Source organism: Podarcis bocagei, assembly GCF_964188305.1.
Source record: "Podarcis bocagei genome assembly, chromosome: 1".
NCBI classification, from domain to species: Eukaryota; Metazoa; Chordata; class Lepidosauria; order Squamata; family Lacertidae; genus Podarcis; species Podarcis bocagei.
Genome location: NC_138125.1, coordinates 112,675,683 through 112,691,326, shown reverse-complemented (window position 1 = coordinate 112,691,326; position 15,644 = coordinate 112,675,683). Strand labels below are relative to the sequence as shown.

General features: G+C 44.8%; 1 protein-coding gene across 2 annotated transcripts in view; it reads right to left on the bottom strand.

The window, feature by feature from the left end:
• Window positions 1–15,644, bottom strand: part of LOC308586141 (sodium channel protein type 2 subunit alpha) — a 95,356-nt gene that overhangs the window by 44,199 nt on the left and 35,513 nt on the right. The window contains exons 2-6 of one of the 2 annotated variants that reach the window (XM_081192414.1): window positions 14,888–15,209; window positions 6,187–6,304; window positions 3,161–3,251; window positions 1,377–1,505; window positions 515–606 (exon numbers count right to left, since the gene is read on the bottom strand). In XM_081192414.1, coding sequence (XP_081048540.1) covers window positions 515–606; window positions 1,377–1,505; window positions 3,161–3,251; window positions 6,187–6,304; window positions 14,888–15,157 — 700 coding nt within the window. In that variant the 5' untranslated portion in view covers window positions 15,158–15,209. Of the gene's footprint in view, window positions 1–323; window positions 416–514; window positions 607–1,376; window positions 1,506–3,160; window positions 3,252–6,186; window positions 6,305–14,887; window positions 15,210–15,644 lie in introns of both variants that reach the window. The other variant, XM_081192415.1, reaches the window with a different exon arrangement.

The window sequence follows — 15,644 nt, the reverse complement described above, 5'->3', positions numbered from 1 at the left end:
ATGAAAGCCTTAATCTTGATTCTTAATTTAAAAGCGGAAAGCTTGATGTCATAAGATGCAAATCATATAGCCACTTACTGCAAATGTCTCATGCAAGAATTTGTTAAACGCAAAGGCTGATTTGGAAAAAAATAATAATAATCCAGCTGCCATAGTTAAAAAGCAAAGAATCGCTGAAAACAAAAGTTTTTGATTCTTGCTTTTTTTCCCTTTTTCTTTTTGCTTATACAGTGCAGCAAGCAACACGGCTTATGCTTAAAAGTGCGGTTTCATCTTTAATGGAGCTTTGAAAGGTCAGCCTCCGTGTTTAACCTAGCTCTCACCTGGAATGACTGATATTGTTTTCAATGCCCGGAGAACTCTGAATGTTCTCAACGCTGAGACATTGCCCAGGTCCACAAACTCTGTCACATATCTGCAATAGGGGAGTTCACACACAAACACAATGACAGCACACAAAAAACAGTTGGAGATACAAGGGGCCTGACACTTCATCAATCCACTCACTTCTTACCTGGGATTACAGAAATAGTTTTCAAAGCTCTCAACACTCTGAAAGTTCGAAGAGCTGAAACATTGCCTAGGTTTACAAATTCTGTTACATACCTGTAGAATCAAATCACAGTTATTCAGAATTGAGGCAGACTTTACGTTACTTGCTTGGGGGTGGGGGGCCTTTTCTCAGATTAAATTAAAATGACAACGAGCAAATCACACTGCTTTATTTTAAACTAATTTGGGAACTTGAGAGGTAGCTTCCATTCCGGTGAACAGAAAAGAAGACAGGATATGAAACGAGCTTATTTTAAGGAGCTGGGCATGTTTAGCCTGGAGAAGAGGAGGTTAAGGGGTGATATGATAGCCATGTTCAAATATATAAAAGGATGTCATATAGAGGAGGGAGAAAGGTTGTTTTCTGCTGCTCCAGAGAAGCGGACACGGAGCAATGGATCCAAACTACAAGAAAGAAGATTCCACCTAAACATTAGGAAGAACTTCCTGACAGTAAGAGCTGTTCGACAGTGGAATTTGCTGCCAAGGAGTGTGGTGGAGTCTCCTTCTTTGGAGGTCTTTAAGCAGAGGCTTGACAACCATATGTCAGGAGTGCTCTGATGGTGTTTCCTGCTTGGCAGGGGGTTGGACTCAATGGCCCTTGTGGTCTATTCCAACTCTATGATTCTATGATTCTAAGAGGGCTAAGCCAGAGTTAGTTACAATACAAATGGCAGAGATTCTAATATGGCTCTGCAGCACAGGATGCTAAAAATCAACAGTACTGTATATCTCTTTCTCTAAAGGTTCTCCCTCCCTGTCTCAACTTGAGGTAACCAGTGACTAACAACACCCCCCTTTAAATACTGCAAACAAATACTTACGCAAATGTAATGACAGTGAAGTCAAGCCAGTTCCAAGGATCCCGGAGGAAAGTGAACTCTTCTAAACAGAAGCCCCTTGCAAGAATTTTTATTAGTGATTCAAAGGTATAAATTCCCGTGAATGTGTATCTGAAGAAAATATCAGTGCAACAGTTAACAGAAAACAAGTATTAATGATTTCAACAAAATATTCCCAACAAAAAACAGACAATTATAAAATCGGGTGGCGGGGGGAGGGGAAGATGTCAGAAGTCTAAAGTGGAATAGCAAGAATTGTTTTCCAAAGGGAAAGCTATGAGCTCTGTCTCTGGATGACAACCCAGGTGCACAAAGCAGAGCTGATTTATATGCAGTGTCAGGATTCCTAAGGCTTCCCCTCACCACCACCATTAGTAGCAGAAAGCTGGGAGAGATCAAAGTCACATAGGCAAGGAGGGAGAAGACTGACTGGTTGGCTTCTACTGTTTACATGTCTTCTTACTGGTTAATTTCACCACTTCTTCCTCAGCTACTAAGAAGATGCAAAAACAGAGTAAACTAGGTGTGCAGAAGAGAGGGAAGTCGAGGGGAAGGTAAATTAGATTTGTAAAGACTTTGTTTTTTCTGGCTAAAATGTTTGTAAAAGTTGAAAATGAAAAATAAAATTATATTTTTTCTAAAAACAACAACAACAGGACTTTATATTGGGTCAGAAACTAATTGGCAGCCAGTTCAGGTGGGCCAGGATTGGCTTTATATGCTCCAACCGTCTTAGGACAGGCCAGGGAATTATATTGTTGTATGATTTGCAGTGGGGCTGGATGTCCTCCCTGGACCCTTTCCAAGGCTGTGATTCTATACTTGGGGTCTGAAATAGAGGAGGACCCTTCTGAAGGAAAAGACCACTTTCTGCTGTTTCATTGTGGGTGGATGTCACCATGATGGTTCAGCAGAAGAACAGGTAACGCTGGACTTTGACTGGGACCATTTCCTATCTTTTTGTTACTGCACATACAATTCAAATATATTTATAAATTTCCTCTTTTCCTCCCCTTAATTATCTCTTACTGCACGCATTTATATCAATCCCGCTAGTTTTGATTTGTTTACAATGTGTCCTCAAGTAACCAATAAATTTCTCCCATTCTATTTTAATAGAAAAGAAGAAAAGGAAAAGGAAACCAGTGTGCAAAGAAGGGCAGGTTGCTCCTCCTCCTTCCTTGAGTGTTCAACTTTGATCTCCCCTCTAGCCTGGAGCTTTTCCTCACTTGCCAATTTCAGTGGCATAGTTTCTGCTTGATCTGACATTTTGAAGAGTGCATTTGTAGCTGGTTGTTTGCAACCTTTGGTCACATGCCATTGTTAGCAGACAGCAAGTGTGGGGTTTACCTTCCCACCCACACTGGGTTGTGTCCAAACTGAAAGAAGTCACATGACTGTTGTTACATCCCTGGGTACCATATTACAAATCTGATTCTATCACCATTCTGCATTTTAATTGCCTTTTGAATTGGGAAATAGCAAGAGGCAGAGGGAAGCGAAGATCAGTTCTTGAGCACAGAAAATGGTCCAGTCAGGCATTTAACTTGAGTTCTGTTTTAGCTTAAAAGTGTAAAATGTGAACAAGTAGGGGGTCAATCTTGGGCACAAATGCATGCTTGCATAATGTGGGAACCCGTGTAACAAGAACCAGCATTGTTGGTTTCTTGCCAACAGAACTGCCCCTTGGATAACTTTATATATATATATATAAACATGCATTATATATTCATTAACACACTGAATAGTGATTAGACTTAACTTACTCTACATTCTTTGTCCAGTCCGGAGGGTTACTCATGGTCATAAATACACAGTTGGTCAAAATAGTGCACATAATAAGCATGCTGAATAATGTATGTTGTTGTTAAGGAACATATTCTTTGAGAACTCATAAGAAAAATTGATTACATCAACAGTACATTCTGGTTCACTTCCAGTATCATTAATCTTTCCTGTGGTTTTTATGATGCTTGGGGAACATCACATAACCTCCTCACTTATCGCTCCATATTTAAAAGAAAATAGGTGGATTGATGGACATTCTAATAGCCTTTCTGAAATATTAAATTGTTGCTGTTGTTTTTCAAGGAAGGAAGGATAAAGCCATTTTACTTCTGGATCAGAAGTAGAAACAGGTGGTTTGAGTCGGATGTGGGTGGCCGGTATAATATTAAGATGCAAATGGAAGTCTAAACGGTGATGACACAGCTAAGCATTATTGTGCTCAGCAAAGTGGCAGGCAACTTCAAAATGATGTTTCAGAATATGGAACATTAGGCAGGAAATGATGAGGTCAGATGAAGGCTCCTTGAACTCTGTGTATGTCTATGCTGTAGGTTACCATTTGCCACCTGACAATTAGTTTCAAATGTGAATCAAAAGTTTATCTCATCTAAGGTAGATTTTATAGTATGTTCAAAACATGGCAAGGTTCCAAAATAAGGTAGGGTTTTCTGTTCTTGCTGTTGTTTGCGAAAACAATGGAAAAGCCAACGGGGAAGCAGCTGCAAAAGGTCCCAAATCCCAGCATCTCTGGGTACAACTGGAAAAGACTCTGGAGAGTTGCTGCCACTCAGTATGAGCGAAATGGACCAGTGCCCTGGTAGCTTCCTATGTCCATATATATATACATTATTCTAGATACTCCAGGTGTGATTGTTTGATCAAGCCAGCAATTGCTGCCTCTTTAGGGAGACAGCACTAAATGTTTTGCTGGCTTTAGCCCATCTCGACTGCTGTCAATGGATCACCAGGGAAGCTGCCATATGGGAAAACTGGGCTTCCACTCATGGGGGATGAGGAAAAGGCTAAGCAAGAGCCCCACTCAAAATGATCTGAGGTTTACATCACTATGAACACTGAACATAACTTGTTCTCTTCACCTTCGCAATAGAAATTATTTCCTCTGTCATTCAAAGGCTCAATAACTTAAGGGAATATCCCCACACAAATGCATACTGTTTAATTACCTAGACATGATAGGCTCTCAATGGCCACAGGATGGCACCATAAACTAAGGAATGTGTAGAGCTCTTTTATTTTACGGAAGACGCATACATGCATATTTAGATGTTCATTTATTACATTTGCATCATGCCCTTCCTCAGAGTAGTGTGCAAGGGATTCCCAGGACATGCTTCAGATCTCCTTAGCTTTCGACTTAGAAATACTCCAGCCCCTTCTCCTTAACACCTGTTTTTGGCGCGACGGTTCTAAAGAACAAAGAAGCAGTCAGTGCTTCTGCCAAGCCATGCGAGTTTAAGGATGTTAGGTCTCCTCTGGTTACCTGCAAACTGGGAATTAAAAAATGGAACTGGAATCCCCTCCAGCGCTGGAATTTGTCACTCGTGAGATGCTTCTGTTTGTCTCCCTGCAATCCTGCTCCCTTCTCCACACAGGTATACCGTATTTTTCGCCCTATAAGACGCACTTTTCCCCCTCCAAAAATGAAGGGGAAATGTGGATGCGTCTTATGGGGCGAATGCAGGCTTTCGCTGAAGCCTGGAGAGCGAGAGCGGTAGGTGCGCACCGACCCCTCTCGCTCTCCAGGCTTCGCGGACCTCTCCCCAAGCAGCGGGAATGCTCCCGCTGCTTGGGGAGAGTTGCCGGCATCCCGAAGCCTGCGCGCGCTGATCCCAGCGCCGGCAGGCTTCGCGGATCTCTCCGCAAGCAGCGGGAACGTTCCCGCTGCTTGGGGAGAGTTGCAGGCATCCCGAAGCCTGCCCGCGCTGATCCCAGCGCCGGCAGGCTTCGCGGATCTCTCCGCAAGCAGCGGGAACGTTCCCGCTGCTTGGGGAGAGTTGCAGGCATCCCGAAGCCTGCCCGCGCTGATCCCAGCGCCGGCAGGCTTCGCGGATCTCTCCGCAAGCAGCGGGAACGGTCCCGCTGCTTGGGGAGAGTTGCAGGCATCCCGAAGCCTGCCCGCGCTGATCCCAGCGCCGGCAGGCTTCGCGGATCTCTCCGCAAGCAGCGGGAACGTTCCCGCTGCTTGGGGAGAGTTGCAGGCATCCCGAAGCCTGCCCGCGCTGATCCCAGCGCCGGCAGGCTTCGCGGATCTCTCCGCAAGCAGCGGGAACGTTCCCGCTGCTTGGGGAGAGTTGCAGGCATCCCGAAGCCTGCCCGCGCTGATCCCAGCGCCGGCAGGCTTCGCGGATCTCTCCGCAAGCAGCGGGAACGGTCCCGCTGCCTGGGGAGAGTTGCCGGCATCCCGAAGCCTGCAAGCGCTGATCCCAGCGCGTGCAGGCTTCGCGGATCTCTCCGCAAGCAGCGGGAACCACCGCTGGGCTCCCACGGCTTGCAGAGAGCTGCCTGTTTGCGGGCTGGGGTCGGGGGAAGCTCGGGCTGCCCCAGCCCCGCGCCTGGGGGGGAAATAATTTTTTTCCTTTATTTCCCCCCCAAAAAACTAGGTGCGTCTTATGGGCCGGAGCGTCTTATGGGGCGCAAAATACGGTAGCTTTGCTCATTAAGAATTTTCTTGGATTAGCCAACAAACGCAAGTATACCCATTTGTGCATTTGACCCTTAGAGCAAAACGGAAAGGTAGAGGTTGCATTCTTGGCATTCAAGAGTAAACTCAACAGCAAGCCAACACTTCTTGCCACACTTGATTCCCTTCTGTTCCCCTGCTTGCCAGGGCCATTTTTACCATTATAAAGAACAAGGCAGCTGCTTGGGGCATGTTGTGATTATATGGGCTCCCTGGACCAAATGCCTGGAAAGAACCATAACACCAAAAAAACAGAATAGCACCGTTTCACTTGTTGTGAAGTAACCACTTGAAAAGGATATGAATGTACCAAAATTTTAATAGCTATTTTTCTAAGAGGGTTGAATGGAGTTAACATATACACGGCGGAAGTGGCACTGAATCGGAAGATCGCCTTCCCTTTATTCAATACTATAAATGTCTGGAAGAAAAAGGGACAGAGAGAATGGGGAAAGAATTGATTCGCGGCAATGTAACATTGACCTGTGTTATCATTCAGGCACTGAAACACAGAGACACAGAAGCTTGGTTAGAGAACAGTATACACAAAAGAAAACCTTCCCTATCTAATTCAGTTAATACCGTGATTTCCATAAGGCTACTCAACCAATCAGGTTCAGGATTCAGTCTCAAGACATCTTCCTCTGCACAGCCAGACATACAAGGCAGGCATCAGCTCTTCCCAGCCAATACTAGGAATTAGATTTTGGCTGGCTGGGCTGTAACAGAAAATTGCATAAAATTTGCATATGCTAATTACAGCTCTGAGAAATTAAGGTGGTGGGGGGCTTGCCAGCACTGCACTTTGCAATGCACCCAGCTGCCATATAAACTTTGTTTTTAAAAAGTTTTTTAAAAGGGGAAGGAGATTTGGGGCACACCACACGAAGCCCAGACCCTCAGGCCACCGTGGAGAAGGGTGTTTTGCTTCCTCCTACCATTATGACTGCAGACCAGTTTCTTGTGAAGATGGAACCAGAAGTGTGTTGCAGGCAGGTAACAGCCTCAGCCATTCAGCCGTTCTTCCCCAATAGCCTGGTCCTACTCAGAGTCGGGCACAGCTAAGTTGACTGAGATCAATGGGCAGGCCTTGCTCTGTGGAGCACTGCAACCGAACAACTCCACCCGGCTAGGTAGAAAGGTTATGACATCAACTTTTAGGAAGATTTGGCTCTCAACAGCTAGGAAGCTGAAGTTCAAATGTGTCAAAAAAGTGAATGTGTCAAAAAAAAAAGAATGGTGTGTGTGTGTGTGTGTGCTAATGTGTAGCTTCAAAAGTTCTGCACATTTGAACCTACACGTTGCCTGTTCTGGTTGTACTCCAAACTGAAGGAATGCCTGGTGCAGGGAAAGGGTGTAATTCTGCTGCAATATCCAGGGCTGCAGGGCCACTTTTGGGAAACCGCTGGGTATCTCCTCAGCTGATATTCACACAATTCTTTTTCCCAGAAAGGAACGGACAGGAGGGGTCACAGTGAAGTCATTCACCTGCGTGAATTTGCCCTACAGGCAATTCAAGTGGCTGCTTTGCTGAAGTAACTGATGTGGTGCAGCGACTTTTGGAGCAGTGCATACGCACATGCGAGAGATGCCTGGCTTCCTGAACACATACAGATTTCTTAAAATTCCCAAGCAGCGTTAACACCTAATCTTGCCTGTTATCTACTGGATTCAAATGACCGGTCCTCACTCTGCGATGGCTTCTTTGGTATACCAGATATCAAGTCAGACTGGTTGCCTAAGCAACCTCCTGTCTTGTGGATTAGAAGAAACACTTCTCACAGCATCCGGGTTAATTAAGCATTAAGCTATATAGCACGTTAAGGGGCTTTTGCTGTAAAATAATGTTCTGGGAGTGTTTTGTTATGAACACTATCCTGGACCCTGCTCTGGGTTCCTTTAGAAATATTCAAGGACTCAGAATATGAATGAGTCCTGTTTCCTTATCACATAACTGGGTGAGCTCCAGTCACGTTCCCTCTTAAGATGAAATTTTAAAATGCTGGCAACCTACACAGAATGGAGAACGGAAGGCGGCTTATGTCTGCTATCTACTACACAGAATTATCAGGATGGCCGAGATCTGCTACCTGATGAGCGTAAATGACCATTTATAAGCTGGCCACTTTCACAAAGCTGCCAAGCAGTGTGGCGAATAGTGCCACACATTTTAACACTTGATCTGAGGCGAATTCAGCTAATCAATCATACACCAACTGTATAAAACTATCTGGACAGCAGATGCTTTTTTTCTGCCCGACCTACAAGAACATTACGGCTTCTCTTCTTCAGAGGCCTTCCCCTCCTGAGAGTAGGAGCACTGATATCATCTGCCGCAGCAGCACCAAAGTAACTAACAGACCCTCCTTGCTCTGGTCAATGAATGGTGGTACACTGATGAGGCTTGTGACAGATTGGCACACAGTGAGCAAATATGAATGAGAAAAATAACCAAGCAGAGGACGGATACTTCTTTTCTTTGCTGGGGTTTCAACTTCATGTGGGCAGTTTAAACGGTAGCACTTCCTTGCAGCAGCAGCAGCAGCAGCGCATGAGGGCGGAACAGTGGCAGCGATGCTCCCAGTAGCGCTGTGTTCACCAGTATGGGGAGGGCTGCATTTACCTGTGGGCCAATCACAGCAACCCAGAGTTCCTCCAACCTCACTGCCACCTCAGCCCATCCATCCTCACCAGTGGCATCACCACGGCAGGAGGATGCCACTGCCTGTCCTCATGTGACGCTGCCGCTTCCTTGGCTACGGAAGCTGTCATGATGAGCTCCTGAACTTCATGATTTAGCACTGCACTCCTTCATGGATCACTGCCTTGTTGTGGCAAAGGGGCCCGAGTAACTGAGAGAAGCCAAGAGCTATGCCATGCAGGGCCACCCAAGACGGACAGGTCATAGCCGAGAGCTTAGACTAAATGTGATCCACCTGGAGAAGGAACTGGCAAACCACTCCAGTATTTTGCCAAGAAAACTCCATGGACATAAAAAAGGAGAAGCTTTGAGAAGAAAGTGAGAGTTTCCAAAGCATGCTCTGGTTCATGGGGTCACAAAGAGTCGAACACGACTCAGACGACTAAACAACAATACTATTCTCCAGACTTCTGGTCACATGTAGAAGGAGAATACTCTCTCCTCAAAGTTCACGTGGCTTTAACTCTGCAAATCTTGGTGAATAAAAAAAAAACAACTATTTATTTCAGACTCCACTGCCCCCCCCAAACTTAGGCCTATATATTTTTTAACCTAGAGACCTTTTTTTTAAAGAATGCATACTTTTTTAGCTGCTAGAATCCACACTGCCGTTTTATTTTGTTTTCTAAAGTGGCCTATATTTTAAAACAATTTTGTACTGCTGCCATTTAAAACACCTAGTTTTTGTTTTCAGATGCATTGTGTTTTTATGCGTGGGCCAATGCCTAAAAAGGCAGCCTAAAAATAACTTTACAAATATAAATGTAATACCGCTGTTCTCCTTCGCGACACCTGGTATGGAAAACAATGCAAGGACCCGGTGACTTTTAAGCATCCTGGGCTGCAGCCCAAAAGTCATAGTCAGAGTTAGATCAGTTGAAAACGATGGATTTACGTTAGTCACAACTAGCTTAATACTTAAGGAGGGACTTCACCACACAGCGTATAGTGAAATTATGAAATCTGCTTTCACAACACCTAGTGATTGACACCAAGTTGGTTTTAAAATGGGATTAGAGAAATCTGTGGAGGGTAAGGCCATCAATGGCTATATTACCTCCTGTGTCAGAGGCAAACTGCTTCTGCATACTGGTTGCTGGGAATCACATAGGCATCTAGTTGGCCACAGTGAGAACGGGATGCTGGTCTGGATGGACCATTGGCCTGATCCAGTGGGGCTCTTCTGTTTTTATATTCTTATGTAACCCTCTGTGGCAGGGACGCGGGTGGCGCTGTGGGTTAAACCACAGAGCCTAGGACTTGCTGATCAGAAGGTCGGCGGTTCGAATCCCCACGATGGGGTGAGCTCCCGTTGCTCAGTCCCTGCTCCTGCCAACCTAGCAGTTTGAAAGCACGTCAAAGTGCAAGTAGATAAATAGGTACCGCTCTGGCGGGAAGGCAAACGGCATTTCCGTGAGCAGCTCTGGTTCGCCAGAAATGGCTTAGTCATGCTGGCCACATGACCCGGAAGCTGTATGCCGGCTCCCTCGGCCAATAAAGCGAGATGAGCGCCGCAACCCCAGAGTCGGTCACGACTGGACCTAATGGTCAGGGGTCCCTTTACCCTCTGTGGCAATTGGCTGCACGGCACTGGATTTAACTTCCAGCCAGGACCTGAAAGACCACTGTGTGTGAATCTTAAAGATGCAGCCTCCACCTGAGAACTGGATTTGGGTTTTACCGGCTCTGTCCTTGCAGTTGTTTGCAAGACAGCTGTTGCTGTTTTTAAGAAAGGATTAGTCTGCATGCAGGTAGACCAGTGCGGCATTTGGTCAGAACAGCATGAGGATTCAGAATAGATACAGCTTGTTATTACGGCCCCCTCATTGCTATTACCTCATAGGCCCTGTTGATGCTTGGAAATGGCTTCCTACAACTGCACAGCGGTAGTTTGGCAGTGGGTGACCATCTGCTTGGCACACAAAATGTTCCAGGTTCAATCCCTGGTGTCCTCCACAATAAGGCTAGGAATGTCTCCTGTCTGAAATCCTGGAGAGTCACTGGCAAGTCGGTGTAGACAACACTGAGCTGCACGGACCAGTGCTCTGACTCAGTAAAAGTCAGTTCCCTGTGTTCCTAAGCAACAACTTCAGGCCTGCAGTTTTGCAACATCTTCAGGTTTGCAGTTTTATGTGTTTTAACAACAGAATCCGCCTGCAGGTTTACTCAGAAGTTTGCTGAACTCTGTGAGGCTTACAGCTCAGTAAGTGTGCTTACTGAGTAAGTCTCATTGAACGCAATGGGGTTTACTTCTGAGTATACCTGTTTAGGATTCCGCTGTAAGGTCCCACTGCCTTTGAAGCAAAGTCATATTTGACTGCATTAGGGTGCAAGTGCTTAGCTTGTTTTTCTAACTGCAGTTAAAACCTTCAATCCTCGTTTTGTACAGAAAAGAGAGGGAATGAAGTGGTAAGCTGTCTCTCACACCTTCAGTGACATCTGCTTTGCTGTAGCAATGCATTCAAATATGAAGAGTTTAGAATAATTGCTTGCACGTGTTCAAGTCTAACGTACCTCACAAACTCAGGCCACAAGGGCTGGTTTGCTTTTACTATCACATGCTATAGGAAGCACTTGAGATATTTGTCTTTCCCCCGACAAGAGAGTAGACACTTGCATAACTACAATGGCTGTTTTCCTTCATGCCTGCCAAGATTGCAAGTTTTGTTTCTCTGCCAGGTTTTCGCCGCCGCTAATACATTTATTCCTCCTATTTCATTCTTTTTATGAATTGCTTGTGCTCTCATGTCTACATTTAGCCATCAACAGCAATAAAGTAACCATTTATATTTTATTCACCATCCTCCAATAACAGCTCCATCACATTTTTTTTAAATAAAAAAAAGCCTTCTCATTTAGAAACAGTGAAGGGGTGGGTGGGAAATCTGCAGTTAAAACTTTACACGAAGTTTTGCCTTTTGATTTCAGCAAGCGATAATTCCCTGAGTTCCAAGGGACATCTAGGTTTGATCCTGAATACACATATCTGGGGTGAGGTAGAAATAGGGCTTCCCCTCTGCTCAGGGACAGGGCGAGGTGAAAGGAGTGCCCTTCCCTCTTGTTCCGAAGACAGCCATGATGTGACCAGGAGCCCTGCAGATCCCTGAGGAAGCGTAAGCAGGCAAGCTGGACCCATTCACTTAAAACAGGAGGGCCACAGGATTAGCAAGTAGGTGGCCTAATCTGAATCCTTGGACGTATAAAGGATTCTTTCTGTAGAAGTTGCTCCTTCTGATCATCTCTGAGCCCCAAATGTTTGAACTTAATTTTTCACAACGTCTTTCCCTCTCGCAGGTGTTTTATTCTTCAAGCCTCATCCACTTTCTCCCCATCTTTCCTCATACAAACGTTTCTAGAGGAAAACAGCTTCAGCTCCTGGTTTGGGGGAGCTACAAAAGGTGAGGCTGCTGAAGACCATCTAAGTTTCCAAGTGTAGACCTTTACACTTGTCCCTACTGAAATTCATTTTGTTAGTTTGCGGTCTGTTCTCCAATCTGTTAAAGTCATCTTTAATCTCAATTCTATCTTCCGTGGCATTCGTGACCCCTCCCAGTTTGGTGTCATCTGCAAATTTGATGAACATCCGCTCAATTCCTTCATCCAAGTCATTTATAAAGATGTTGAACAACGATGTCCCAGGACAGAACCCTGCAGCACCCAACTTGTCACTTTTTCCCCAGGATGATGAGGATCCATTAGCGCAGGCATGGCCAAACTGGCCCTCCAGCTGTTTTGGGACTACAACTCCCATCATCCCTAGCTAACAGGACCAGTGGTCAGGGATGATGGGAATTGTAGTCCCAAAACATCTGGAGGGCCAAGTTTGGCCATGCCTGCATTAGTGAGTACTCTTTGCATTTGGTCAGTCAACCATCTACAAATCCACCAAACAGTTACCTCATCCAGCCCACATTTTACCAGCTTCTCAACAATAATATAATGCGAGACTTTTTAAAAAGGCTTACTGAAATCAAGATACACTACATCAACAGCATCCCCCTGATCCACCAAGCTTGTAACAATCAAGCTGCTTTGTTTGCAATAGGTGCATGTCTCATAATTTCCTGCTAAATTCCTATAACTTTTCATACCACACATATTCTGAGTTTCTATTGTCCTATTTTCGTTGTGCTATAGAACAAGAGTGCCCCTCTATATGGCAATATTGCAGAACAATTATGAAAGCAAAATGGCAAATGGATGGTGCGGTATACATCCAATACTAACACACTATTTTTGTGTCGATGACATGTTGCAGAAAAACATACAAGCCAACAAGCAACAACCACCCTAAGTGGGGCTGCCATTGTTCTTTTTTCCCAGCTTCTGTATTGTTGAACAAATAATTCAAGAGACTAATTAGTTTCCAAAGGGTTACTCTTAAACAAAGGAAATACACAACTTCTTCATACAATGTGAACTTCAAAATTCATTGCTATAAGATAGCCACTTTAAAAGAGAATCAGAGCAGATAGGCCTATCAATGGCAATGAGTCATGAGAACTTAGTGGAACCTCCACATACAGAGGCATGCCACCTGAAATTAAGGAATACTAGGGACAAACAACAAAAGGAGGCCTACACATTTGTGAGCTCTGAAAGGTATCTGTCTTTGCAAAATGCTGGACTTGGTCTGATGTTTCACTTGCAGTCTGATTGTTTCATATACTTGTTTAAAAGAAACCTTTCCTAATATAGTGTTTTCTGTTGAGCTGCCATGTCTGAGGGCTGTTTTATGCTCAAAACAGGAAGATCTGGGTTCATGGGAGAAATCACAGAAATTATCCATGCATCTGCCCATGTATAACTAAGCAGAGTTAAGCGAAAGCGTCACCTCTCTGTTTCTAATGAAATAGTACATCTACGTCTAATCAAATCAATGACATTTCCAGCCAAGATTAAAATCCTCATGGTTGAGTTGCCTTTTACTTTGCGGGAGAGGGCCAGGCAGAGGGTAAGCGAGGAACCTTATCTACCTTTCAACTGCAACCTACCATTTGTTCCCCACAGTAAAACAACTCGATTCACAATAAGTCATCTGAAAGACATAACCTTTGAAAGTTAACGATTCTTCATTGAGCGGGGCTTAATATACAGATTGCATAGGAGGAAGAAGTACAGTTCTGCCCTTAAACATTTTCAAAGCGGAAATTAATGGGTAAAATTATGCCCTGTTCCTATGGAATAACACCCAGAGGCAAGGACGTAATACGTGGAATACGTATCGGCTTCGCACTGCTTCATGGGAAGGCCAGTCCTGATTGTTCTGAATATGGAAGTCTGCCATCTATGGAATCGACTGCCTTACACAACAGTTTCACACTGCATCATGGGAAAGCTGCCTTAGTCCTTCTGAGAGTACTGTTCCACAGCTAAAGGTAAAGGTACCCCTGCCCGTACGGACCAGTCGTGTCCAACTCTCGGGTTGTGCGCCCATCTCACTTAAGAGGCCGGGGGCTAGCGCTGTCCGAAGACACTTCCGGGTCACGTGGCCAGCGTGACAAGCTGCATCTGGCGAGCCAGCGCAGCACACGGAAACGCCGTTTACCTTCCCGCTAGTAAGCAGTCCCTATTTATCTACTTGCACCCGGGGGTGCTTTCGAACTGCTAGGTTGGCAGGCGCTGGGACCGAGCAACGGGAGCGCACCCCGCCACGGGGATTCGAACCGCCGACCTGACGATCGGCAAGTCCTAGGCGCTGAGGTTTAACCCACAGCACCACCCGTGTCCCTGTTCCACAGCTACTGCTATGCTATTTACCACGATGGTATTATTAGTTTTTCTTAATGTTGGAGGTACAGAATTGTTTTGCAAATAAAAAAATAAAATCAAACCTTGCTGAAGACTGGACAGCTCAAAAACAAAATATGCAATGTAAAAACCCTTGTTGTAGAGAAATGACATAAAGGAGCCAAAGGGCAATTGCAAAATGTATTTAATAATTAAAAAATATATATTACTAAAGGAAGATGTGCTGCTAGCAGCGAAGTTAATAAAACCTTTACTCATTCATTTTTCAAGCCCTTCTCTAGGTGTAAGATAATGTAAGCAACAATTGCCAAGCATCATATAATAAAATTGCTTCACTGTATGCAAATGTAGAGGAGGGGAATATTATAAACACTACTATGTAGCACTTATTTATGGGCAGCGTCAGTGAAGTCAACTAAGAAAAACAGAACATATTGGATAATAAGCGTCAGTAAGTTGCACGGGCTAAAAAGCATTCAGCCGAAAGGTTGCAGGATTTCCATCCCATCACATTCCGGTGGGACTTGCACTAAACTCACAGCAAAGACTCACTTTTTTGTTAAGGTAGTATGGGTCGAGATCCTCCAAGGGCTCCGACACCATTCCCGGAGGTATGTCTCCATAGATAAAGGGCAGTGATTTGCCAGCCTCCAAGTCACTATTGGGTTTTGGTTTGTTTTCATCGTCGTCGATGTCTTTGCGCTCTTGTTTGGGCTTCTTCGCTTTTTCCTCAGCGATGCGTTGTTCAATAGCTGCCAGCGATTCTTTCGTGAAAAAGCGGAAGCTGTCAGGTCCTGGTGGTACCAGCACTGATTGCGCCATCTTTTCATCCTGCACTTCTTAATTACAGTTGTGTCCCATGTATAAAAAAGTGCTAGGAGACACAAAACATAGGGGTTAGAGAGAAAGAGAGAGAGAGAGAAACTTACTGGATTTAAATCCTGCCCTTCCTCCTGAAGGAGTCCAGGATGGCAAACACAACCCCAATTTATTTCAAAAAGCATTTTAAAAACGGTCAAGACATTCTAAAAACAGTTATGGTTTAAAACATTGCTTTATCTGGTGATCTGAGGGTTGCCATGAGCAGTATTCTTTAGCCACCAATGGCCTGGGTAAACATGAATGTTTTCCAATTGCTGGAAGTTAATAATGGTGGCGACAAACTCACCAAAGAGGGTTTTCCACAAATGGAGAGCCACCACTGAGAAGGCTCTGTCATCGGTCAACGCCAACTGAGCAGGCCCCAATGGCTGCATCAGCAACAAGGCTTCATCTACAAATTATAGGGTCCAATATGGTTGATACTGGG